This window comes from Enoplosus armatus, chromosome 6 (genome assembly GCF_043641665.1).
Source record: "Enoplosus armatus isolate fEnoArm2 chromosome 6, fEnoArm2.hap1, whole genome shotgun sequence".
NCBI lineage: Eukaryota > Metazoa > Chordata > Actinopteri > Centrarchiformes > Enoplosidae > Enoplosus > Enoplosus armatus.
This window is the reverse complement of record NC_092185.1, coordinates 26,736,531-26,764,328: the sequence shown is the minus strand read 5'-3', so window position 1 is coordinate 26,764,328 and position 27,798 is coordinate 26,736,531. Positions and strand designations below refer to the sequence as shown.

Below are 27,798 nucleotides of genomic sequence, written 5' to 3'. Positions count from 1 at the left end.
TTTTTTTTTTAAGAACAGAATTATACCACTGCAGGATCACACTCTGCAGTAGCACCATTGTTTCACTTTCAAAATTGTTGAAAGAGAAGCATTTATTCTGGTGCAGTGCTATTGGACAGTATACAAAACATGTTGGTTCATGTTCATTGGAATTTATAGGACCATCATAACTAGGAATTGTTGTGAGACTTGTCATTTCCGCACAAGATATTTCAGTACATTAAAGCTGCAAGTAGGGAATATTATTGAATTATAATTTAGGTTAAAATAACGAATTTGGATCATTGTATTTTTATAATTCATTAATATTGTCTACTGCAGCTTTAACTTCTGCTAACATATCTTGCTAATTAGTACACTGAAACTGTGCCAATATGCACATTTGTGCACATATGTATAGCTTTGTATTCATTACTAGAATTACTTTAGTTTCATTCCGTGCACTTGGATTGCATTACTCTCTGCAAAAATGGCAAAAAATAATAATTGAAGCATATTGCAGCATTTCTGATTCATTTTTGCTGCAATGGGATCTTAGTTTATGCTAAATAAATAAACAAATAAAAGATGCTTATACAAAGACAATAGTGATGCTCATTGTAATGCTGCCTGTGTGACAAAGTGATTAACTGTTGGCAGACAAATGTTGTCAATGTTTCAGGTACATGAGTTGATCCTCAGATGCATTAGTGCATTTTGGTTGTGAGACTTGACTAAGATCCACATTGGAGATAACATTAAATTATGGAAAAAATGTTTTGACAATAATGTAATAGAATAAAAGCATAAAATGTTATTTCCAAATGTCCATGTGAGAAATACTAAACTAACCAGCAGAATCAAATCTCTGTAAAAATAAAATAAAATGGTGAATTAGAATTCTATTCTTTGTGTGTGTGTGTGTGTGTGTACTAGTGAGTTATACGTACACTCATATGATGAAGATGATGATGATGGGTTTATTATCACATGAGAGGTAGAAATGCAGTTGACACACACAAATATATAGCTGGTGATAATCACACAAGGTGACTCTTGTGATGGATCAGCATCGCCATTGGCAACGGCATCAGTAGTGTGTGTGTGTGTGTGTGTGTGTGTGTGTGTGTGTATTGTCTCCCAGGGGATTTGTTGAGATTTATGTGGCTGTAAAGGCAAGAAGCGATTTGCTCTGCTGCTGTAGCAGAATGCTATCTGTGTTCAATAGAGACACAAAGAGGGTGAAGAGACTACTGGAATAACAGAGAGAGAGAGAAACGAATGAAACAGAAGGAGCTGTAAGAGCAGGTCGCTAACCTCAGCTCTTATAGCTCCCATGAGGGTTTTACAGAACTACTATGGCTAACGCTTTGGCTACAATGAACACGTAAGGTGTGCAGAGCGGATACTGGCTGCACCTGCACACAGGCAAAACAAGACGTAAGGCACTTTGCCTTTTTCAGAGTTTGTGTAATATGGGTAAGTTAACATCTACAGACAACAGTATGTTATGCAAGGGATACAGTTACTAAGCAACCAGCAGCCAGCTGGTACCGGCAAAATAAATGCCCACGAGACCCCAAAGTGGAAGCCCTGTATGATACAAACTAAAAAATCGAAATACAAGATTAGTCTATTTTTACGTTTGTAGAGCGGATCTCCGCGGTGCATAGGCACCACTTACACGCTGCTCTCACGCCTGGTGTAGCCACTCATTGGTTATAGTGCAAGCATGGTGTTGCAGCAGCTGCTCCGCGAGTGCTATGCATACATTACGTATTCAACTCATGTGAAATGAACTTGCTGGATGGTAACAAATGAATCATTGTTATCTTTGTTACAATGACAATGTGATCTCACTTTACTGTGGACCCGTTTTGCAGATGAAAGAAAGCTTATATGAGAAAATACCTTGTCAGACAGATGCTAACATGGGAAGGGGACAGGACTATGGCTTTCTTTAGGAAAAAAGTGTGTGTACACAGGTGGGAAGGGGAATTTAACCGGTCTAAACATATCCAGAAATCCATATCAGAGTCATAGCAGAGTCGTGCTCCAGCCAATCAGTGCTCCAACTGTAAGTCACCTACAATGTAATGCAGTATGAATGCAGAAGATAAACAGTTTAGTTTTACTTAACCCCAAATAACTCCTCCCACATATCTTCAAATGGATTTACTTTGGGCTCAAATTGTGGTGCATGATGCTAGGCCTTTTAAGCTGTTACTCTGAACGAATCCACTCACTGTGACCACTCGATTCTAAACTGAATTCAGTGCAATATGTCACTGTCTTAGATGGTATGCCGAGCAGCTAAAACCAAACCACTGTACCATATAGCCACTTTGTATCTTGGTCTTCGTGACAGAGTATGAGCTATGAAATGCAGATCATGTGCCGGAGTTCTGAATAAAAAGAGGATTACCCTACTCTACAGCAAATAGACTTAGAGGACTGTAGGATCTTCATATCAAAACCTTGACTAAAGGTTTCAGGTAACATAATTAGGTTAGGCTCAACATTATTTCATTGTCATATTGTTTGAAATAACTCATTTTGACTATTGCATGTCACTAACAATATTTAACTGAATCAAACAACCAATCAGTTAGCTAGCATGTAACTAGCCAATCACAGCGACTGTACTGAAGTGGAAGGAAAGGGACACTACTGAGTGGACAAATCCAACTCAAAACCCTTTTTTTTTTTTTTGGATGACACAGATGCTGACCTATGTCCCCTTATCCTATGGAGGATGTCCTCAGTGATGCCTTGCAGCAGGAAACAACCTTTTGACCGATAGTGACATAAAATATGAGTAGAAATCTGTTGTAAAAATCTACTCCTTTCAAAAATTCTGGGAATTTTTTTAATACAAAATCCATAAAAACTGAAAATGATCCACAAATATAATGTATATTAGAACTACTGCACAGTGTGTGGGTACTTACAGGTGGTAGGTTTGTTACAGTTGTGTCCATGTCTGAAGTACTGTGGGTTCTCTATGACGGGGATCCTGGTCATTCCGATCACCACAGCGTCCGGCCCGGCATCCAGCGTACAGGGGCTGATAATGCCATGGTTCACATGATGAAGGGGGCTGGCAGAGTCTTCCTCACCACTTATCACTGCGACTGGTCCTAGAAAGACATAAAGAGAGAGAGAATATTTATTCATAATTCTTACAAATGTGTTTTCGGATGGAAGTGAGGAGGAGGAATGGGGGGGGGGGGGGGGGGGCAGAGGGAAACTGATAAGAAGAAGAGGTTGATCTTAGTTTAGACCTGACAGTCAATCAGTTGCAATATTATCAGTCAGCAAACCAGCATCCAAGCAGCTAGTTAATCAGCTGGTCAGCCAATCATATCCACAGCCAGTCACCCAGTCAGTAAATCATGCTTTCGCTAATGCAGTCAATTATTCAGTCAGTGAGTTAGCAGGGCTGCTGGGTAGTTAGTCATCCATCCCATCAATCAGCCAGTCAGCTAATCATTGTTGTTGTATTGTGTTATTAAAAAGAAGATTTTAATCTGAATCCAACACAAGATGGGAAATCCCATTATGTCAGACTAATTCATCTATAGGGTTCAAAATGATCTGTTTCACTCTTTAAACATATTAAGAGTGTAGAATAAGACACTCCATGGTAGTAAGTAGATTAATCAACACATGCAGAAGATGATGTGAAGACCTAAAGACCTACAACTGGCCCTAGATTACATTACAAGTGTGAACAGCTCTCTTGTTACTCACTTCCTCAGCACTGTAGACACATCTCCAAACTCCCAGCATCCCAGAGAAAGGAGTGTCTGTACTTAGTTCAGGAGTGTTGATTTGATGGAGATTTGTTGGTGGGCCAGAGCAGGGGTTACATAAATTTTGAAGAAGCTGAAAACAAGCTTAAAACGAAAGTATGGGGTACAGGCAGAAACAGACTTACGATCAATTTTGATCTTAAGTATGACTTAATCGGAAAACCACATATAAGTAGTTATTCATAAAACCTTACTTTGATGTGGAAATGATCTTATCTCTAAGCAAACTCTAGACTTGATGTAAGTGATTCTGTAGAGGTATTGCAGTTTGGGACACGTGCGCCCAACCCTGTGGTGAAGTTTGCATAAATTTATGAACAATGTGATGAGAATGATCAATTAAAGGTGTGATGAATTAATTGCATATGCAGATGCATATACTACTATAAATACTGAGTTGAATTAGAAAGAAGTGTGTTATTGGAAGACATTGAAAACCGTGCTTTTAGAAAGGACAGAGTTTTCAGAGACCGGACTGACTTCATTACACATGATGATCCATGGCTTATAAGTCGCTATCGTCTCCCAAGAAATGTTCTGTTAGATTTGTGCGCGGAGTTAGCCCCTCATCTGGAAAGGCAGACATGTTGTAATCATGCAATACCCGCATCTGTCCAAGTTCTGTCCATTTCGGGACATAAAGGGGAAATCGCCGAAAGGCCGATGCCGTCAATTTAATTTGAGACTTATAGATCACAGGTGTGTAAGTTGCAAATGGGCTTCTTAGAACCCACGTAAGCAAGATTTTTTTATGTTCTTTCATGAACATAAGCATACCATCGGAAATTATCTTAAATTCAAGTATAAATCTAAGAACATTTTTATAAACGAGGCCCAAGGACTAGATATACAGGAGGCCTAGAAGTTTTTGTACAATCTGGGTTTTATTTTCGGCCATCATTCAGTTAGTGTGCTGCATCCCCAGATCTCAGCAACAAAGTTATGTGAGTCAGGTGTTATCGTTTTCATAGGAGGGGATGGCTAAAACTATGAAAATCAGAAATTGCTTTTAAAAGGAGTGGAGGAAGTTTAGAGGTGGGGAGTTAGGTGTTGTGAAAGAGCTTGGATAAACTTTTGAGGTCGATTCAGAGCTTTAGTGGAGCATCAGTGGTTTGAGATGCAGAGATGGAGGTTCAGAGATAGAGGAGGTGCTTTAAAGGTAGAGGAGGTTTAAAAGCAAAGATGAGCTTCAGAAGCAGAGTCATAGTTGAGAGGACCGGGAGAGAGGAGGGAACAGATCTCTGCTGGGCTTGGTGGTTTCAAACACTTGCCACCAAATATACACACACACACACTAAATCAATGTGTGTAAAATACCACATGCCTTTGACAAAACATAGCACATTAACAAACACAAAACCACCAAATACAACAAGCTAATCTGTAACAGCACATTAACTGGCACATTGAAAGACTGGAGACAAAGTTCTATCTGCCCAGAAATACTCAGACATTTTATTCTTTGTGTGGCTTTTCTGGATTTTTATTTACACTTACAGCTGATCCTTTTTTTACATGGATGTTACAGCTATGTTAGCCTCTCATTCCGAGCAAAATTAAATGAACTGTAGTAGACGGCCTATTTGCTTTTACACTACTCTTCAAGGTCTGGGGTTCCCAGATGTAAGATCCACACTTAGACCCTCTTGGATCTTTCTAAACAGTAAAGACGAAAAATACAATGCAAAATATTGAGGCTATATTAGGTAAAATGTAACTTGATGAATGAAAATTGGAACAATGTCCAATGCAGAGAAGAGTCGATAAAACTGTTGATGAATTCATGTGTGACACCTTTTAATTATGAACGTACAGCAAAAAGCTTTGCAAGCAGCAGCGAGTCTTTTCTGAATGTTCAAAAAATGTAATCATCAGAATGATGATGATTTAGAAATCCCCTTTTTTTTCCTTCTAACCACGATCAGGTAATACGCCTTACTTTTGTACCGGTTTTTCAAAGAAAATTGGATTGGGATCACCCTGATCAAAAATCGAACTTTTTAGGATCACCAAATCCGGATTACCAGTGCTTTGAATGGTAACAACAAGGGGCCACTTCAAGTGTTTTTAATTGAAGAGACTGGCTACAATACCAACACGCTTTTCCATTTTTAAAACCTTTTTAAATTGTCAGACATTTCAGCTGACCCACAAAAAGTAAATTAGAACAAACATATGAATTCACCACAAATACACATTTTTAACACAAATGTCCATTGACCAGATGTAGAATGAGGGATCCAATTATTCAAAACTACTTTTGACTGTTTCATCTCTGACGATAATAAAATAAATAATTTACAATGGTAAAATGACAATTAAATGTAATACATTTTTACTTTACAGTAATAGTTAAACAAATCAAGTGCAAAATATAAATAAATGTATTTAAACTACATGATTCAAGTGTATTTTTGATTAATTTCGTCAAGGATATTTTGATCCTTGAATCCACCCTTCAACTGGGATCAGAATAATAAATAATTTTTGGATCAAAGTGATCCCAATCCTACTAAAAAGTTTCGAACAACACCTCCAGCAGGTCAGGAGCAGCAACTATGGAGTAGAGTCCTATAAAGCATAGCAGGGAGTCTGATTTGTAGTCCACATGGTGCAGTCTATTGGGAGCTGAACTCTCAGGAGGCCCACAGAGGCAGGTAAACAGCATGGACAGGCTGCCAGTCCATCACAGAGCACACAAACACACTCGCTTTCACACCTACAGGGAAATCAAATCCACATGAGGGGCATGTCTTTGCCCCGTAAGCCCCACGTCAAGTACTGTGGGAACATATGAATTCAATAGAAAGGAGGGGGGTGGAGACCCAACCGTAGAATTGCAAATGGATTTTTTTATGCCTTGGTTTTTGTGTGAATTAAACAAATAATGGACGGAACATATTAATTAGTGAGCTGTAGAGATGTATGTTACCTTTAGGACAGAGCCGGGCAAATTGTTTCCAGTCTGTATATCCCAAAATGTCAAACTTTTACTTAAAGGTTCAAACTTCTTGCCTTGTTTTCTGTTTCATAAAGAACCGACCCTCCCTCACCTCCTTTCTATTTAATACAATATACATAGTTAATGTCACAGTTAGGCAACAAAGGTAACATATTGTTAGACCCTTATAAAGCCAAAGCCTCGACCAGGTGGATATTATCAGTTTAGCTCATCATGGACCCCAGTATCAGCTTACTTATACGTCGGTTGATAAGTAACAAGAAATTGCAGAACTGAATGTTGGTTAGTTATTGGTGGCTGTCTACTATCAACAATTCATTATTTTATTTGAATTTATTTGATAGGCATGATAAAATTTAACATAGTTCCAATACAGAGAGTTTTTAACTATTGCTAATTTTCAACCTTTGTCCCTAGGGCTTTACAGTGTAATTAAGAATTAAAAACAGCTTTCGGCATTGTATGGAAATACAATAAAATACCACATACCACAAATTTAATGATCAGTATAGATTATTAGATTTATATAAACAGCATTTTATATTTATTTGATTGATTCTCATGTCATTTTTCCTCATATCAACTTTAACATATTAAAGTTACTTTTTAGTTGATTCCAAGACTAAATATATTACTTTGTAAATCATTATCAAAGATAATGGTAATGTTTTCTATACTAAAAGCACATAAATGAATGGATGATGCACAAAGAAACCAGACAGACAACCCTGATGAAGGCGATGGGAATAAAGCGTGCTACTGAAAAGCAGTGCGATGTGTTTTCACTTTGAATGTGTTTGACAAGTTTGTAAAAATGTCCCACTCAGTACATATCTCAGTCACTTCAATTCTTTAATAACCAACTTTAAGGGATTCCTTTACAAATGTTTGTTTATGTTATGTTATGTTAAAAATGAATGTTGTAATGAGACTTTTGGAATTCTCATATATTGGTATCAGCGTGTGCCACAGTGGTCAGGCTCTACACCCTCATAAAGCTGTAATCGAAAGACCAACAGATACATCATATATCATATATTCATTCCCGCTACTGAATTTTAATCTCCCTTGTATTCCTTGACCACAGCGGTTTTACTTTTGATTGATTTTACACGTTACACTACTCACACATGCAGTGCATCTCTGACTTTAATGCAAAAATAATCACTACAGTGACCTTTCTTTGTGTTTTCTGTTCACCTGTCCTGCTCGGCATGTGTTGGAACGTTCAGCACTGTTTTATGTAATCCTCATTATCCTCTTCTTGTTGATATATATATATATATCTTTCTATCCCCTATCCAGTTTTCTCCCTGGCTGTAATCTGTCATGGTGTTCTGCTGCAGTAATTGAATTCTCCCCATGAGAATCATTACAGTTTTATCATTGTTGGACTCTATAGACTGTGCTGTATATGTACAGGCCTCCTCCCAGGGGACCACAGAGTCTGATGTTGTGTGTCGACACACCAGCTGAGAACTACTGATGTGGAGTCGACAGTATTCTCTAGTGGAACCGAACACATCAGCCTGCTGTTAATACCACTGACACAGTCAACCTTCACAGCTGACAGAAAACAAGGAGGCATTTGGGCTGCGAGGAGGTGGCGGGGGAGGGAGGGATTTTGATGGAAACGGGGACAGGAGGACATGATGAGAGAGGAAGAAAGGAAATAAAAGACATCAACCTATGAGACCATGAATAAAAGGATAAAATTGGGAATGAGATGTGGAGGAAGGGAGGCGGCAGGATGACTAATTTTAAGGTTGGATCTCAGCAGGAATGAAACGCCTGAAAAGAGAACACCTATCAATTTATGGGCACTAATTTCAATTACAGACTTAATACCTGTGACGATATGCAGAGATATTTCCTCTCTTAACTTGGAAAATAACAGCTATAGACCATCTTAGTGCAGATGTCATGATTACGTCAAGGTGTTAGCTGGAAGCAAAACAAAGGCAAAACACTGGAGGCAAACACAAATCACCTAGTAGTAGTAGTAGTAGGCAACATAATGTCCTGAAAATATCTTCCTGCTGTGTTGTTAGGTGCCAGAATTGAATGAGTAATGGCCCCAAATTTTCATTTTATCACATACGAGCTGCCACTGCCAGTCAAACTATGGTTAAACGTGATAAGACTGAGGCAATCATCAAAAATGCTCGTTTGTAGCTCACACTTCATGTCGCGTAAGGTTAAATAAAGTGTTGTCTGTTGTAGGTATGGATAACGTTATGTGTCTAAAGGTTTGTCTTGCCCACCTCATCAGAAATTGGGGAACTCTGAGGAATAGGTGACTTCTCTCGTTACGCTAACTCTTTTAGCGCATTAGCTAACTTTGTTAGCAAGTTGTGTGGCCAGAGACAAAACTCATCTGTTAAATCTTTGCAAGTCTTGTAGGCCTACATGACCATTCAGGACATAGCTATAGGCATCTACCAGGTAGGTGTAACGCTAAATGTCTGGCCATTCCACTGGCGTTAATCCTGTCAGATCGTCCATCCACTGAGTGAGCGTGCTTGAGTTGACCAATCTGTCCCCATTAGTTAATATTAACTTTAGCCGAATGAGTGACCGAGAAACTCATATTTTCTTCAGCCGTTGTTAAAAAACAAGCCAACAAGCGTTAGCTAATGTGTTCAGGGAATTATTCTGCCTCCACCTAAACTCCTCCCACAAAAAACCCCTGTCATAATATTTACTAACAGGGGTCTACAGAAGCATCCATAACAGCAACATTTCAGACCAAAAACAACTCATGTCAGTGATTTTCTGAGCTTTTGCTTACAGTCCTTTAGCAATGAAAAGTGCATAACTTTGGGGACCCTTGGTACATGAATTGTTGACCAACTACAAACTGTCTTGACAGTGCGGACCTTTGGGGGAACAGAGAGACCCGCAGAGTCCAACATGAAGGAAGTTCTCATATTATTTTGCAGTCAATCATGATGCAGGAGTGAAAGGGTACAAATAAGTTCCCCAGTCTTATCATGTTTAGTAAGTAGTTAGCGACCAAAAGTGCAAGTTGTGACTACATTGCCATGGTCACAGAGAAATAGCTCCATCATGTTACTCCTCGTAAAATTCCATTTCTGTTTGTGTACAAATTAATCAAATAAGATACCACGTTAGTGAGCTTTAAAGGTTTGGGTAGGTGTATTTCTGAAAAGAGCCTGCTTTCAGTCTTTATGCTAAGCTAGGCTAACCACGTCCTGACTCCAATTTCTCAGACAGAAAGCAAATAAGCATATTTCCCAAAAATGTTGAACTATTCATTTCAGAATCAGAATCAGAATCAGAAACTGTTTATTGCCAAGTAACATACATTACAAGGAATTTGCTGTGGTCTGAAGGTGCTAATGTTTTGATAACAAATAAGTAGAATATAAAAGCTAAAATAAGAATAAGAATAAAAATAAAAATAAGATAAGATAAATAACAACAGTGCAGTGACCAGAATAAAGTAAAGTGTCCAGATAAAGTGTCCAGTAGGGGGTGAGTGCGTTAATGTAACGCAGTGGGGACAGGGGTGATGTACGTTAATATAACGTATAGCTTGTGTTTGTGTTCTGGGGGGGGGGGGGGGTCAGTGAGAGTTTGTCAGGTTGACTGCAGAGGGGTCATTTAAAATGTAAATGGGTTTATCCACCTAGGGAACATGCAACCAACATGCTGGCCTCAATACAACAGGTCAGCTCTGAAAATGTATTTGGTTCAAGAAGTCACTGATAACTGTGGGGAGTGACGATACGTTGGGGGAAGGTAGACTCAGAGCCTACAGGTGGATGCTGGGGTGGAGGTGGGTCTTATGAAATGTTATGTGTCCAACAGCATCATTACTTCCAGGTGAGCGGAGCCATGGCAGCTAAATGTTGCAGTGAGAGGAGTACATCATACAAAACTGACTGGTTACTGTGGGATAGAGACATCTTACCCTCCCTGCAGAGTATCACAGAGAGTTATTACAGATGCCTGGATTTGTGGCAGCTGTTTTGAAAAACAACTGGGTTAAAAATGCAAAAAGATTAAAAGTGCAATATTGTGCTATAAGTTTAATAACTGCAAAATGACTGTACAAATGCAATTGTTTCAAGAAATGACTGACTGATAAGATCCATTGGGAGTAAAGGTGTAACTGGTGTTGTTAACCACTAAAATATACAAAATCATCAAAATAAATAAGAAATAACAGCAGATTTATTTCTGCAGTCAGCACCAACATTTTGAAACATCCCTCCTGAACAAATGGTCTTACAGCTTTTACTTTACCACATTAAAATGATAATTTCTCTCTTATATTCTTATATTTCTTGTATTGGAGGTAAACTACAACTCATGCTCATTTGAAGAGGGAGGGAGAAGGGTTTTATTTGATTTTATGGTAAAAAGACCAAAGGTTTATGTCAACATAATTGGATCCAAACAGAATATGATCTAATTGGCTGGCTGGTCAGAATGTCAAGTGAAACTTCCTATAACCAGTAACACAAACAAAAAGAAGCTACCTCACACCGGATTTGGGTTTTTGCTGAAGGGCACTTGAAAAGAACTTGAGTATTGACGGACATGTCGGCTGCTGCGGGGGATCAGACCTGTGACCTTCGTCAGTTACCGGACAACCTATGCTAATATATAGGCCATGTGTCAGACAAGCTGACACAAGGCTGAACGGTCAGCTGGTAATGGATAAGCAAGGACACGGAGACAGAGTGACTGACAGAGAGACATGGGGGAATAAAGGAAAAGGCGAACAGGAGGGAAAGAGTGAAGGATAGAAAGACAAAGGAGTGTCAGAAATTGTGAGGTAGACAGTTTTCATGGAGCACAAAGGTCAGAGACAGGCTGAGGAACTGGGAATGAAGCTTACTTTGCTGTGACAGCCAGCAGACAAGTGGCTGCTGTCTTTCCAGTTTACAGTCGGAGCTGGACGTCTCACGACCTTTTAGACAGGAGAACCTGCTGTGAAGCTGACTAAATGTGGTCAGAAATATTCAATAACTAATGATTTATACATATTTTTTGTTACTTACTTACATACATTTCACCGGGGTAAATACCGTATATGTTTGTATTTGTGTAAAAAAAACGTATCTGAAAAGCTGAGCTGCTGGTGATAGAAGTCATTGTAGCATGTTGACATTGTTTAGCCTACAATGCTCTAATATGCAATTAGCCTACTTAGAGAAGTCTTCTGGGTTTAAAGTAATAATCTGAAGATTTCCATTGAAATAAATATCACCGAATGAAGTAAATGCTGTATTAACTTACTGCTAATACAAAACGAACATTTCCTACTGCTGCGGCTTCACATTAAAAGCATTTAGCACTGGCAAAACACATGTTGACTTCTATTTTGAAGGAAATGGAATGTGTTTGACCTCTATCGTTCATCTAAAATGCTACAAAACAAGACAACAGTTTTTCATTTTCATTTTTCCTTTTCTTTTTGACAGCGGATCAGTTTAAAATATTGCAGGAAGTGATGGAACAAGAAGGAGCGGCCACAGTGAGCTGTTAGATGAAGAGTGGTCTCACATAGCCAAACCAGATCTCCACACTTTGTTACAGCAATGAAGAGCTGCAGGCGACGGGCTGCACACCTGCAACTTCTCAGCGAGGTAACCAGCTCCCGTCACTGTGCCCTGCCATCCGCAGACTCATGCCATGTGCAGCATAACATCAGATCACGGTTGCTCATAGGAATGCTAATTTTGATTTTTTTTTTCTGACCGATAGCTGACCCTCTTAACCGATCATTAACCGTTAACCGTCAAAATTAAAATGTACTATTTAGAATGTATGTGACCCATTCATTTTTCACAAGGTTTATTTTTACATGTGCAACAGCAACACACATCCTAGACTGACACAAATTGAATCCTCCAGCGCTGAGACCGCTGTATAGAACATTTAGTAGGCATAACAGCCTAGATTTCCTGTGTAGAAAAAATGTTTTATAACTTAATGAAATCAAGAGGCGAGCAAACAGGAGCCAGACTTTGTAACACGCTAATTAATGATCAGAATCAGCCGACAGGTTAAGTAGTAGTGACTTGTAATCACATTTTTCAGACCTCAGATAAAATAAACAGACCAGGCCTACCTCAATCCTCACTCGCAGACAGCTTGTATACTTGTTTTTATTCAGAAATAGAAACATGTCGACATGCTGTGGAGTTAGTCTGGTGCGCGACTGTGATGGTACCGATGACTGGGGAATGCCTCGGGAAGAATGTCTGAATACTTTTCCACTAGTCAAGAGGATCCAATAAGGGGGGACTGTCTCACATCTAGGTGTCCCCCTCTGCCTCTGGGTCATTGGCTTGATGAAGGGGTGCTGTAGTCGTCTTATTGCCTGACTTCTTTATTAAAACAATAATAGCTTTAATTCTCAGTCACCTGTAGTATTAACCTGCAGTTTCAGTATCAGTTTAATAGAAAGAGGAGCGTCTGTATTTTTGACGGTATTGAAAATCATAAAACTCTAAGCCATCAGAGTTCAAACAGAGCATAAAATACACACATACACACTGCTGGTTTAATGTGCTAGAAAAATACTTTAACGCAATACATAATGATATTGAGTGCAAGCTGAATAATTTAAACCCAAAATTCATCCACAGTTACGTTCTTTCCTTAGTCATTATAATACAAACACAGGGGAGGCTTCGATGAATATGTACACCAAACCGCAATATTTATATAAAAAAAGAAACTTTTTATAATAGTGTATGATTACTGAACAATAATTGAATCCAAATACTGTAGAAACACAAACCCCCATGATCCTGCATCATTTAAAATGATACAATTGCTTGTGGATGAAAATGACACGATCTTGTCAGAGAGTGGAACCGCGCTGCAGTGATGCAGTAAGCATTAAAAATGGAACTCTTCAAGGGCATCTGTACCCAATTACTCTGCTATTTTACTGGAACACAGAGACCCTAATGGGTTATTGGAACTACCAGCGAATCCACTTGTAGAATAAAAAAATGTTCTTAGGTCATTGTGATTTATGCTGTAGTGTACAACACGACCACCCCCTCCGTTTTCCTTAGTGCCCAATTGGCGCCACAGTCTTTCAATCACACTTTATTACTAACATTAATCTAATAGGCCTCCAGTATCGATACCTGCTTCTCACTGGCTAACAGAGCAGTCAGGCACACTTTATTACCTCAATACATCACCTGATCAGCTGTTAGCATCGCTCCGCCAGCTCTGAGCACTGGAGCATGCCAGATGTTTCTCTGTAAGTCTCCTTAAACCGAACTAAATGTCCTCACATCAGCGTGCTTCACAAAGCAGGGGCTGTCCTGCTTTTTGTTAATTCTGTACAGCTTGGGTGCGTGTGCTTTACACTGTACAGTCTGACTGACAGTGCGGTCAAAGAGCAGCTGAGACAAAGCAGTGAAGAATGCCACAAAAAAAAGAGGCAGGAAACGGGGGGTGATGAACAACATTGTCAAATTGTTGCGTGAAATAACTGAAACTGAACATATTACTGTGAATGCAGAATTCACAAGAACACAAACAATTAACAATTAGTTGTTGACAGTGTTGCATATGTGACAGTTAAAAGATAATGCACACTTTTATTTGTTGTATAAACATATTAAGTTCATGGTCTGTAATGTTAAAATCTGTAATGAGGTTGAAAATGTCATACATTCATGAGTAACTGTTCATAAGGATTGACTAAAACCAAAATTGGGCAATGTAGTTAAAATCTGTCACGTTTAAAATGGTTAAAATGCTAAAAAATGTTGCTTACATTACATTGTTTGCTTTATTCTGATTATTTAATTTATGATTTGTGATCTACATGGTAGTCTTAATCTAAGATCCTGAGATCGATTGCTTCCGTCTCCACCCACATACCTGGGGAAGTCGCGGTATTTTCCTCATTAGAGTGAAGTTCTCGCTGAGGAAACAGCACTACCAGTCTCGTGATTATTTCTCCCAATTTTTCAGGTACGATCTCGGTGTTAAACAGGTGTTAAATCTCGGTGTTTACTCTCGTAAACAAGAGTTTACGAGAGTGTTTGTATGACATTCTGAGCAAATTAGTGTTGGGTTTTGCCGAGTGTAGTAAAGTGTGTGAGCGAAGTCCCCGCTTTCTAGCTAAGAGCAACTTGTAGCCGTGCCGAATGCCGCCGCCATTTGGTGTCAACTGTGGAATTCACATGTACACATATTGTTGTATATTTAGCACTGTTATCGACATAATTATGTTTCATGCACTTTAGTGACTTGTGCGAGAGTTTACCGAACTTAAGCTATTTTGTGAGAAAAGGTAATAATTTTGTCTCAGGGAATTACTGGATAGGCATGAAGGGGTATGCACTCTGTACAAAAAGAAGCATTTCCTGTGTTGTTGTTGTACTAAATTGTTATATTTTTGGAAAAGTTCTCACTGAGGAAACAACTCTCGTGATTATTTCTCCCCACTTTTCAAGGGTGTAACACACAAAGTAATAGATTGTCCTTAAAACAGCCAGACTTTTGCAAGGAGTTTCGTGCAAGGGTGTAACAGTTTACTAGAGTTGGAAACAGTTATGAGTTGTACTGTATATAGAAGGTCTAACTGATGCCTGTTTGCTGTCTTTTACGAATTTTGAACTTAAATCAATTACAAATAAATGTTTGCATCAGACATGAACCTTGTGCTTCAGTGTAGCGGACCGCGCATCATTACCTTAGGCCAGGAAAAAGGACATTTTCATCAGCACTGTTTAGTTGGAGGCCCACACAGGTTTACAGGATCAGTGCTTGTTTTGAATTTGAATATATGCATTTGTAAGATGGCAGTTGCCGGTGCTGCATTGACTCGTGCTCAACCAATCAAAGTACACTTACGTCACTCAAGATTCTTGCGGTGCGAACACAATAAAAAAGGGGCAGGGTCTGTTCTTAGAAGTACGGGAGTAAGTCCCTCTGGTCCAAGAACGCCTATTGAATTTCATACAGTATGTTTGTCTATATGTGTGAGGGAAAACCACAATATGAAAGGCAGTGATAGTAGCGCCAACACAGGCAATATGAATGATGCTTTGGTTTCAGTGCTCCGTGATTACTGTGGGATCTATCCTCCATCTCTCTCCTGTCATCCTCTCAGCCCTTCGTCATTGACTGCCCAGAACCTGTAAATCATTCTGCTGACAGACAGACACTTTGCGAGTGCGCCTTCGCACCCAGGGTGTGTGTGTGCCAAAATCACACACACATACAGCTGCAAACACACACACACACACACACACACACACACACAGAAACAATGCCACAACACCTGTGAATGTGACAGCTTATCTGCTCTCACTCTCTCCCTCCTGTTGTCTCTCTGTTTGTCTCTAATAAGCCCTGTCTTTCACTGTCTCACATGCTCTCAAAGGGTGTAAATCAGGCAGAGGACTGACAACAAACATCCATCACAGAGCAACATTATTCACCTCATTCTACCAATGTGTGTGTGTTGTCTACCCTGGTGTGAGGCATCTGGGCCATTAGCATCTATGATAAAGCATCATGTCACGCACAAACACTCATCTCTGTATTAGTATGCTTGTGATAAGCCTCCATAGTCTACATTCTCTAACCATTAGCACCATGCACCTGATCTCCACTTGACCTTAGACCAAGACCGAGCTCTGACCTTAAAGGAACAGCTGAGCTTCTTGTTAATTTATGCTTGTTGCCAATGTGAATTGAGATCAATTTCATCTCTGTACATCCAGTTCAGAGATAGAGTAGTTTGTGGATGTGTACAGCATTAGAAGACATCATTCATCATAATGTGGTCATCAGTTAAATACATTTGTGGAATTTAGTCAGTATGCAGATAATCAGTGTTGCCAACTCTCATGCATCTGGCATGTGACACGTTTCCACCTTCAGTCTCACACGCTGCCCAAACAATTCTCATGCCAAAACACAGCAACAGAGAGGAACAGGCGAACGTATCATGGTCAAGTGTTTCTGGTATAATAATGGTTAAACTGGTTAAACCAAGCTAACGTTGGTTACTTACTGTAACCCCAGAATCTATATGCTCTTAAATTATTCTCCGAATGGTGTGCGATGCTTATCTCCGTATTGATTGGACAGCTGTTCTGGCAGGAAGCCTTTGTGGCAGAAAGCCCGGTGTTTTCGGTTTAACGAGTGACCAGTCAACAGGGTCACTCGTTAAACCGAAACACCTTTGCCGGGAGCCCAGGGAAGGCGGTCAAGCAAGCCAGCCACACTCCAACTAACCCGGCATTAACCAAGGTAAGTGACAAGGACAGCTATCCAATTTAGATTCATTAATTAACAAACCCAGAGTGTAACAAACTGTATAAATGATCTGTGGTAAGTTTAAGATAGCAAACAGCTAGCTAGCTTAATATTGTGAAATTATGACTATTTCCCTGGGTGGAAGTCCTGGGGTGGCTATATCCTAGAATCTTAGAATATAAGCTGCTGCCATATTTGTAAGCTGCATACTTTTTTAAACCCCGATGGTGAATTGAATCCAAATATGTGCATGTGATGAAGTGTGCGTGATTAAGCCCATGGCATCAAAATCTCACTCCAGCCAAAAAAACATTTTTTTAACCAGGCTACACAATAAATATAGAGGGAGCAAATGGGCAACCTGTTCATTGATTTCTTCTGATTATGTTACATGTTATTTACACCCACCGAAGCTCCATGTGAATCTCGGAGTCTTGACTGATCATTGTAGGCATCAAGGTATCAAGGCTCATGTATTTGTCATTTTAAAACACAGCCGGTCACCGAGTACACTTGATCTACACTCTGCAGCAGTTGGTGGCGGTACTACGCCATAACCTTGTTTGCAACCGCCATAACCCAAGAAAAAAGTACACTTGCGTCATCAACTACGCACATTTGTTCATGTTGTCGCTCCAGTGTAGAAAAGAGTACTATGAGCACTCTGCCTACTACTATTGCTACTGTGGAGACAATGTCAGGAACGACCCGCTCGCCTTCCTTCGTAATTTATCAGCCATCAGCCAGTTCAGAGGATGAGATCGGCGCAACCTGAACGGTACAGTCGAATAGTTATGGCGTCACATTCTGAATACCAGTCTACTTCTGTGTTTTGGTAAAGTAGTTTTCACACATGATGGGAACCGTACCCAAGTGCACATGAACCGTACTCGAGACCACCTTTTCAAATGGTACACAGTGTTCACACTAATCAAACGAACTGGACTTTGGGGTCAAGTGTACCCTGATCTGGGCCAGGGTCCCTGATGTGAAAGCCCCGTAAAACAAGCTGCTGGTGTGAATAACCCTTCACCCTTACCTTCATGTTATTCAAATTTTAATCCTATCATGCCGAGCTGTTTGTTGTTGATCTTGGTTTGCTTGGTTTGTCAAATATGACTAACTATTGTGCAAGAGGACCATCTATGGGCCAACATTACCACCCGGAAACATACCCCTGTACATTGTACCAGGCCAAATGTGGTGCGTATCTCATCATCAGTCTGGCAAAACTCCGGTAACTATGACGATAGACTTCATTAGGCCATTTGGGTCTTCTGGGGCTAAGGCTCAGTGACACTGGAAGCAAAGTAAATTTGTGAGATCTCCCAATGAGATGCAAAGCCAATAGAATTGCTAAGAGGGAGCAGCTATTTCAGGAAATTCTGTGACATGCGCCACTAACAGCGGTTCAAAGATAAATATTATGCTAATGAGAAAACTAATTACAATCTGCAGCCTAAACTCTTTTTTTTTTATTCTGGGCCAATTTTGGAAGAATTCAATGATGGTGCAGTTTTTGTTGACAAATTCAATGACAAGTCATTTTGGAATTTGCTATGGCTCTGATTCACACCTGTGGCTGGTGGCTTATTGGAAGTGTAGTAGTTAGACCTGCCAACATTTCCCGAACAAGTGACTCTTCCCACTTTGTACACTATTGAGCCTTTGTCTTCGTTTCTATTTTGACCCACACAAAACAAGCCGCAACAAACAGTAGCCACAGTACGACCCGCAAGTCATCGAGCTTCCGGTAAGACCTATTGTGCAAGAAAGCGCAAAAGACAATTTCACCACTTCGTGGTGTAACTGGGCACTGAAACATCTCCAAATTAACTAGAATTACTTAACTTTAAAAAACATGTCCTCTCTGATGGTCTAAAACTTAAATTGGCTCCCTCTAAGATAGCAGCACAGGAATACACACACATACACAGGGGACAGGGGTGAGTGTGTAAATTGATAGCACGTCATTTATCCAGTGTGAAGCTCTGTACAGTGTTGCTAAATGATGGCTTATAATTAGTTTGCCTTTAACACCTCCCAGTGTCCCTGGAGCTGAGGGGCCTGAACTCCCAGCAGACTCACAGCCTCTCTTACCCTTTTTGCATCAATGCCCACTCTCTCTCTAATCCCCCTTCACTGACGCTACCTCACTCGCTCCTCTCTCCCTGTCCCTGTCTGCACTCATGCTATTTCCTTTCTTTCTCCCTTATGCTTCCCGTCTTCTCTGTGTGTCGCGCTATCTCTGTGATGCTAAACGATAGAGGCAGGCAGAGCATTCTCATCTGAGAGCCTTGAGCGCCAACCTACCCCACACCCAACCCTCCTCTCTCTCTCTCTCTCTCTCTCTCCCTTTTGTAATTGGTTTGCTGCTCTGGGCTTTTGGGGTGGGGGAGGAGGAAGGACGGAGAAGGCAGTGCAACGTTGACAGACAAGAGAAAACAACAAACAAGAAACAATTACACTGCTTGGGTGGTGCTGGTGACACAGCAGCTTGATGACTGCCTCCCTCACTGACATGCAAGGGGCTATGTTGGTGTGAGCGTGAACCTTCAGCTAAGTGTGTTCCCATCCACCTGTTTTTCTGCACAAATTCAATCGAGTGGAAATGCGGAAATTAAAAAAAAAAAAGTATTACAAAAAAGTTTTTACACTTTTCTAAGGTGGACAATAAAATGCGACAAAGTGCAATACAAACAGACTTAGTGAATAGATGCTGACGTACACAAAGCATGTGACTTAAAGTTGGAGTTAAACATCAGATCAGGAGAATGGAGCCCTTTTCATGACATCATCTCATTGTGTCCTCTTCAGCGATGGTTTCATGGCAGCGACTGGAGAATTAGCTCCAGCGGCTGTTTATCTCCATCAACCAACAAACTCATATTCACACAGCAGCAGCAGATGGAAAGAAGCATTCATTCACATTTTCTTTTGACCATTTTCTGGAAATTCTGTTAAAATTTGCACTATATTTAGATGAAAATTTAACCAAAGAGACGCCAAAACACAACACACTTGGGCGCAGATCCCGACATTCTGAAAAACATGAAGTTGACCCCCCCGCCCAATAAATTATTTCTAAATAAATTATGTAATTAAAAATATATATTGAATAGAAACCACCTCCACTTTGAAATTATTCACTCATAAACTCTTTTTGAAGGTTTTGTTTGTGTCCCCCTTATGTATCCTGCTCAGTGGTCTCAACTGGTATGCTGTGCACTAAAAACAAATGGAATAGTAAAAGTTGTCATATTGACATTTAAGGTGTGTTGATTCACGATGTCAACTTATGCATCGACTAACATGCAAGAAAACATACCACCTTAAAAGTAGCTGCCGGTGTCGCCTTTGAGTGGCACAGTGAATTAAAAACATTTCTCCTGTCTACAGCTACCTAACATTAACTAGTGACACATCAATGGTCTAGGCCTGCTCTATATGTAATGAGTCATGCAATAACATTTGTTGTGATTTGGCCCTATATAAATAAAATTTTATTGAAAATTGAATTGAATTCACTCCTCTGATGGTTTCTGTACTTGCGATGCAAAGAAACATTACAAAGCTGACCTGTTAACCCTAAAATGACCTTACCTTTAAATAGCAGTCAGTCATCCAATGCCATACATCATTTGATTCAGGTGAACCATAGGTTTCCGTCTGGTTCATTTAAAGTCCCAATTTTACATTTGCTTTGTCTGGTATGGATGAATTTACCAGAATAAAAAAAACAACAAACGCCAGTAAAATTTGTTGTTGTTTTTATTGCTAACTCAGACAGAACCACTAGAAGTTTTTTTTTTTTTTTTTGTTTTGTTTAGAAAGTTGTACTTCGATGTTTTAGACTTCCAGAATCAGAATCAGAATCAGAATCAGAAACTGTTTATTGCCAAGTAACATACATTACAAGGAATTTGCTGTGGTCTGAAGGTGCTATTGTTTTGATAACAAATAAGTAGAATATAAAAGCTAAAATAACAATAAGAATAAAAAATAAAAATAAGATAAGATAAATAACAAACAGTGCAGTGACCAGAATAAAGTAAAGTAAAGTGTCCAGATAAAGTGTCCAGTAGGGTGTGAGTGCGTTAATGTAACGCAGTGGGGACAGGGGTGATGTACGTTAATATAACGTATAGCTTGCGGTAGTGTTCGGGGGGGTGTCAGTGAGAGTTTGTCAGGTTGACTGCAGAGGGGAAGAAACTGTTTTTGTGGCGGGAGGTTTTGGTCCTGATGGACCGCAGCCTCCTGCCAGAGGGGAGGGGGTCGAACAGATGGTGTCCGGGGTGGGAGGGGTCGGCAGCGATCTTCCCTGCTCTCCTCAGGGTCCTGGAGGAGTACAGGTCCTGAAGAGATGGGAGGTTGCAGCCGATCACCCTCTCTGCAGAGCGGATGATACGCTGCAGTCTGCGTCTGTCCTTGGTGGAGGCAGCAGCGTACCAGACGGTGATGGAGGAGGTGAGGATGGACTCAATGATGGCGGTGTAGAAGTGAACCAGCATTGTTTGTGGCAGGTTAAACTTCCTCAGCTGCCTCAGGAAGTACATCCTCTGTTGGGCTTTCTTGATGAGGGAGCTGATGTTCAGCTCCCACCGGAGGTCCTGGCTGATGATGGAGCCCAGGAAACGGAAGGACTCCACAGTGTCCACTGGAGAGTCACACAGGGTGATGGGGGCGGGTGGGGCTGCGCTCTTCCTAAAGTCAACAACCATCTCCACTGTCTTTGAAGCGTTAAGCTCCAGGTTGTTGCTGTTGCACCAGGTCACCAGGTGGTCAATCTCCCACCTGTAGGCAGACTCATCCTCTCCAGAGATGAGTCCGATGAGGGTGGTGTCGTCCGCGAACTTCAGGAGTTTGACGGACTGGTGACTGGAGGTGCAGCTGTTGGTGTACAGGGAGAAGAGTAGAGGTGAAAGAACGCAGCCTTGAGGGGAGCCGGTGCTGATCGTCCGCGAGTCTGAGACGTGTTTCCCCAGCTTCACGTGCTGCTTCCTGTCAGACAGGAAATCTGTGATCCACCTGCAGGTGGGGTCAGGCACGTTGAGCTGGGAGAGCTTGTCCTGAAGAAGAGCCGGGACGATGGTGTTGAAGGCAGAGCTGAAGTCCACAAACAGGATCCTGGCATAGGATCCTGCGGAGTCCAGGTGCTGGAGGATGAAGTGTAGAGCCAGGTTGACGGCGTCGTCTACAGACCTGTTGGCTCTGTAGGCGAACTGCAGGGGGTCCAGCAGAGAGTCTGTGATGGATTTGAGGTGGGACAGGACCAGGCGTTCAAATGATTTCATGACCACAGAGGTCAGGGCGACGGGTCTGTAGTCATTTAATCCTGTGGGCCCTGGTTTTTTGGGGACGGGGATGATGGTGGAGGCCTTGAAGCAGGCTGGCACGTGGCATGTCTCCAGTGAGGTGTTGAAGATGTCCGTGAACACCGGAGACAGCTGATCGGCGCAGCGCTTCAGGCAGGATGGGGAGATGGAGTCTGGTCCAGCAGCTTTACGCGGGTTTTGTCTCTTGAAGAGCCTGTTCACATCTCTTTCAAGGACAGACAGAGGTGTCGATGCTGGAGGAGTGGGGGGCGCTGTGGGGGGCAGCTGTGGTGGTAGGAGGTGTGAGAGTTCAGCCCCAGGTGTGATGAGGGGGTTGGGGCTGTTGGGCTGGAGCTGGTGGGTGATGGTGTGGGGGATGGTGTCAGGACTGTCCCATTGTCTTTCAAAGCGACAGTAGAAGTCGTTGAGGCTGTTGGCGAGGCGTCGGTCGTTAGCAGAGTTGGGGGCTCTTGGCTTGTAGTTGGTGATCTGCCTGAGCCCCCTCCACACAGAAGCAGAGTCGTTGGAGGAGAACTGGTTTTGTAGTCTCTCTGAGTACAGTCGTTTAGCTTCCCTCACCGCCTTGCTAAACTTGTACTTGGCTTCCTTAAACTCCGCTCTGTTGCCACTCTTAAACGCCTCTTCCTTTTCCAACCTCAGCTGTCGCAGTCTTGCTGTGAACCAGGGTTTGTCGTTGTTGTAACTCACCCTGGTCCGAGTTGGTACGCAGCAGTCCTCACAGAAGCTGATATATGAAGTCACAGCCTCTGTGTACTCATCCAGACTGTTGGTAGCAGTCCTGAAAACATCCCAGTCAGTACAGTCCAAACACGCCTTCAGGTCCTCTGCAGCTTCACTGGTCCACTTCTTCGAAGTTCTCACAACAGGCTTAGAAAGTTTTAATTTCTGCCTGTATGCAGGAATCAGGTGGACCATGTCGTGGTCAGAGTGTCCCAGTGCAGCGCGGGTGACGGCGTGAAAAGCGTTACTGACTGTGGTGTAACAGTGATCCAGAGTGTTCCCCTCCCTGGTGGGGCATTTAATAAACTGTTTGTATTTGGGGAGTTCATGTCTGAGATTACCTTTGTTAAAGTCACCGAGGACAATAACTAAGGAGTCCGGGTTGGTCCGCTCCGTTTCCAGTATCTGGTCGGCGAGTGCGCGCTGTGCGTCCTGCACGTTGGCCTCCGGTGGAATGTAAACACCGACCAGAATGAATGAAGCGAACTCACGAGGGGAGTAGTAAGGTTTACAGTTTATGAAAAAAGTTTCCAGGGAAGGAGAGCAATGCCGTCGGATCACTGTCACGTCGTTACACCAGCTGCTGTTGATGTAGAAACAGATACCTCCACCCTTTGTTTTGCCGGAGAGGTGCGCGTCGCGGTCCGCTCGGAGAAGCTGGAATCCGTCCAGCTGCAGCGCCGCGTCGGGAGTTCTTTCCCCCAGCCATGTCTCCGTGAAGCACAAAACAGCAGATGAATAAAAGTCCTTGTTTCTCCTCATCAGCAGCTGGAGTTCGTCCATCTTATTCCCCAGTGAGCGCACGTTAGAGAGAAATATTCCGGGTAGCGGTGTGCGTTGTCCTCGCCGGCGAAGACGCACGAGCGCACCGGCACGTTTCCCTCTACGTCGACGTAGAGCTGCAAAGGTGAGAGCACCTTTGACCAGAATGTCCCATAAAACAGTTAAAGGTGCGAGAAATTCGGGAAACAAATCCACTGGAGATGTTCCCCTGATGTTCATGAGCTCTTCTCTGGTGAAAGAGCTCCGTGAACCAAAACAAAAAACACTGTTTACAAACAAAACAAGGCAAAACAATGCGCTCCAACAGACCGAGGCAGCCATCCGCGGCGCCATCTTGGAACAACTTCCAAATGAATTTATGTCTAAATCTAACCTTTCCTAAGCAAGTTACAGCCATTTATTATAATGTTATCCTAGGCATTTTCAGAGAACAGAGGGTTATTATATCATAACAGAGGACATTGAAGGAAAAGTGACTTTTCTTCAGAGAAATATGTTATCAATTGAACATGAACAACAGGAAAAAAACTGTCAGTGTCTGCAGAAAGCATGCTGAATGGGACAGTGGCCAGTGCATCCCCTCTCTCATCCTCTGGACTAATATACAGATATAAATGTGTCCACATTTGTTTTCATTCCCTTATTGCTTTTATTTCTCCAGTGGGTTTGTCATCCCTAATTCATATTCACACACACAACAACGGATCTGAAATGTCCAGATGAGACACTGAAAAGCTGAGTTTTTGAAGCACGTGGCTAGGATGAGCGATTCAAAAGTTATTCAACATCTTAGAACATTAACTATTTTTAGCTGCTTTAAACTTGGCCAGTTTGTGCTGCATCCACAATGACTGCAGGAAATGAAAGGTTGCTTAGCTTAGCTACGTTTTCATGGCCTAGCTTTTTGGATGAGATTGGCCACTGCATGCACTGCAGCTTTTCCAAGTCTCCTGAAACTTCTTCAATCACAAGTTAACCAGCTCCCTGATTTCCATCACAGCAGGCAAGTTGTCACCTTTGATCTTAACCGACTTTAGAAACTGTGCCTTTACTTCTGGTTGAATGGGTAAGAATTACTGCCTCAGAAGGCAGCCGCGAACAGACTACAATGGCTGCAGCGTTATCCTGCACCCGTGAAAAGTAGTCCACTAAAAGGGCTTGTTTTTTTGCCAGTGACAGGCTCAGATTGTTATTCCTGGGGGCACTCCAACACCACCTCATACCAGTCTGGGCCCAGTAACGACCAGCTTTTACAAAAATCTGCCAGCAGCCCAGCCACCCCTGGAGAACGTTGCAGCACACTCTCCAACAGCACTTCAGCACAAGTTGGATCACACTCCCCTGCTGCACACAGTCTCTCATAGAACTAAACAGCCCGCTCCCTCATTTTATTTACATTTTACTTACTTAAATTCTTCCTTCCTCTCTCTCCACACAAAACTAGTGGAAAAATGGGACAACTGTGTCCTAACCACTCTGTTGCTATGTCAACTGGAAATATAGATCCCATCCAAACGTGCTGCACCTCTCTTGCCTGGATGTTTGACCCCCCTCATATGTCCGCTGAATCATTATCTGTTACAATCCCTCCTCAGTAATCAATCCTCCTGCTGAGCCCACAGTGACGATCAAGCACAATTTGTAAAATTAAAGTCCCATCCCAGCACCAAGATATCATCCTGCATCCTCATCATTCCTGCCTCAGCACTGCGCTTTCCCTGCCTGTATTACACATTCACTGAATCCTGTCTCTCACCACCGACAATCTACCTTTACAGACTTCTTTCTGTGCAATCACACTAAACTGCAAGTTCTGATAAAAATTAAACTGCAACCCCTGCACTCCTATTGGTACCATGACATAGGATGTGGGTTCCCTCTCCAGTCCACCTCATTCGCAACATCACTGCTTGTTTTTTTGCAAATAACATTAAAATTTCTCTCTTTTACATAATCTAGTAACACTCCCCTTTTCCCCCGGGTATCAGGCGCCATTTATATGAAGTGACCCAATTCTTAAACCCTCCACCAGACAACAAGAAAACCGAGAAAACCACAAACCCAACAGGCCATAATTTATTTAAACTATCCAAACTATTAAACTTTCAGGAATCCAGAAAATAATCGGCTGACACCTCAGCCTCTCCTACATCCCCCTCAGCCAGCCGACTGGCTTCCTGTGGAACACCAGCCTGAAGCCCTCTCTGAAGCCCATCTTTTTTCTCCCGTGAAAGTAAGGCACCCCAGGCACCCCTATGCTCCTTCTTCCCCTTCACCTCAGTCCCATCCTTCACTTGAGTCTCTACCTGCTCCTCCTGATCATCCCCACACAGATTGTCCTCCATTACCAACTGCTCACTCACCTCCCTGCCTCCCATCACAGGCCCCTGACTCTCCTGATCTCCATTAGAAAACTGGCCTGCAGCATTAGTGTCTCCTCTCACCCAGACGTCTTTCTCCCTCACGCTTATTTCTCCACACTCAACACATTGCAAGCTCTCTGACGTTGCATTGCATGGCGTAAAGCACTTCCTCTATGTTTCACAAAGAAAGTGACATTAAGTGTCTGCTGTCTGGAGTTTTAAGATACATCAACACTTGTCTCCTTAGTGACAAAACAAAAATGTTTCAGATCCGGGCTCCTACACCTCAGAGAGATCTGCTAGCAAACTTCTCAAAACAAGATAGCTCCCTTACTAAAAACCTCATTCTTAATTAACGGAGGAACATTCGAATTTTCCACGTAGCCGGCCCTGCTAGGGGAGAGACAGCCAGCGGTTTCCTTAAAGACCACAATCACCGCCTTATTCATCATTGAAGCATAACTTAAGTTTTGAGAGCCTACCTGTTCACAGCAAGCAGCAACATCCACAACCGAGGCATCCGGCACACACCTTACACCGTTTCAAAGCGTTATCTCCTCACCTTCACCTTCCATCCGCCTGGCACTTGCACTAACAGTTAAACGCTTTTAGACAATACATTACAAAAAAAAAACCACTAATCACTCAAGCCCCAAGTATAGAAGGTGAGAAACAAACACGCCACGTGTTCCTCTCAGCAGAGATGGAGAGAGAATCTGAATTTGCTCATAGCATCCACACAAGCAATACAACCTCATTTTCCCACCAAAAGTTATGAAATAAAACAGAAAAATTAAATGAAATAATAAAGACCAAGACACTTTTGTTAACTCAACACAAGTCCAAAGACCAGTTTGTCTTGTTCAGCACACATTCATCGCTCTGTGATAACTGTAATCCCAATGAAAATACTTCCTGCATCAAAATCCAAAGAATGCTCCATTTTATTGCTTCTAATAACATAAATTTCCATATCCATTTTTGCTCGTGCCGAGGTAAAGTTAAACAACTGACGTTTCACTCTCCATTTTTGACATAAACATCTCCAAACATCCTGAAGGTCTTTCCTAACAGATGAAACAGGGAATGAAGTCCACAACAGTCCGGAAAACAGTGAAAAACAGTTCTCTCTGAGTGCAGAAAGAACATTTATCATATACATTTGGAACAGAAACAAAAGCACTGACAGCAACAATGCCATGTAAAACTCTTCACTATACGTCTCCAACGCTTTTAGTTAACGGTGGTTTGTAATGTGGTGGAGAGCACTGGCTTCACCCTGTATTTAAAATGGACGACATGACAGCTCCTTGAAAGAGAAGCCAAAGCATCTATCTCGATCAATGGCTGCAGTATAGGTCATAAGCCCCGCCCCCTCCATGTTAGCGGATGGGACATGGGCCAAACAAGCTAAAACCAAAAGCTTCCAACGGTTGGCAAAAATATTGATGTTCAACTTGGCCACTCTCCAGACTCCGCAGCGCAGCATGCAGCTCGTCAAGAGATCTGTGCATTAGCTTCCACGGTAACCTTGGGTAGTTACCACCACCTCAAGCCTCTCT

The 27,798-nt window shown here is 41.9% G+C and overlaps 1 protein-coding gene across 1 annotated transcript in view; it reads right to left on the bottom strand.

Moving 5' to 3' along the window:
* Positions 1-27,798, bottom strand: part of LOC139286188 (NT-3 growth factor receptor-like) — a 219,478-nt gene that overhangs the window by 28,959 nt on the left and 162,721 nt on the right. The window contains exon 13 of the mRNA XM_070906923.1: positions 2,931-3,119. Coding sequence (XP_070763024.1) covers positions 2,931-3,119 — 189 coding nt within the window. The remainder of the gene's footprint in view (positions 1-2,930; positions 3,120-27,798) is intronic.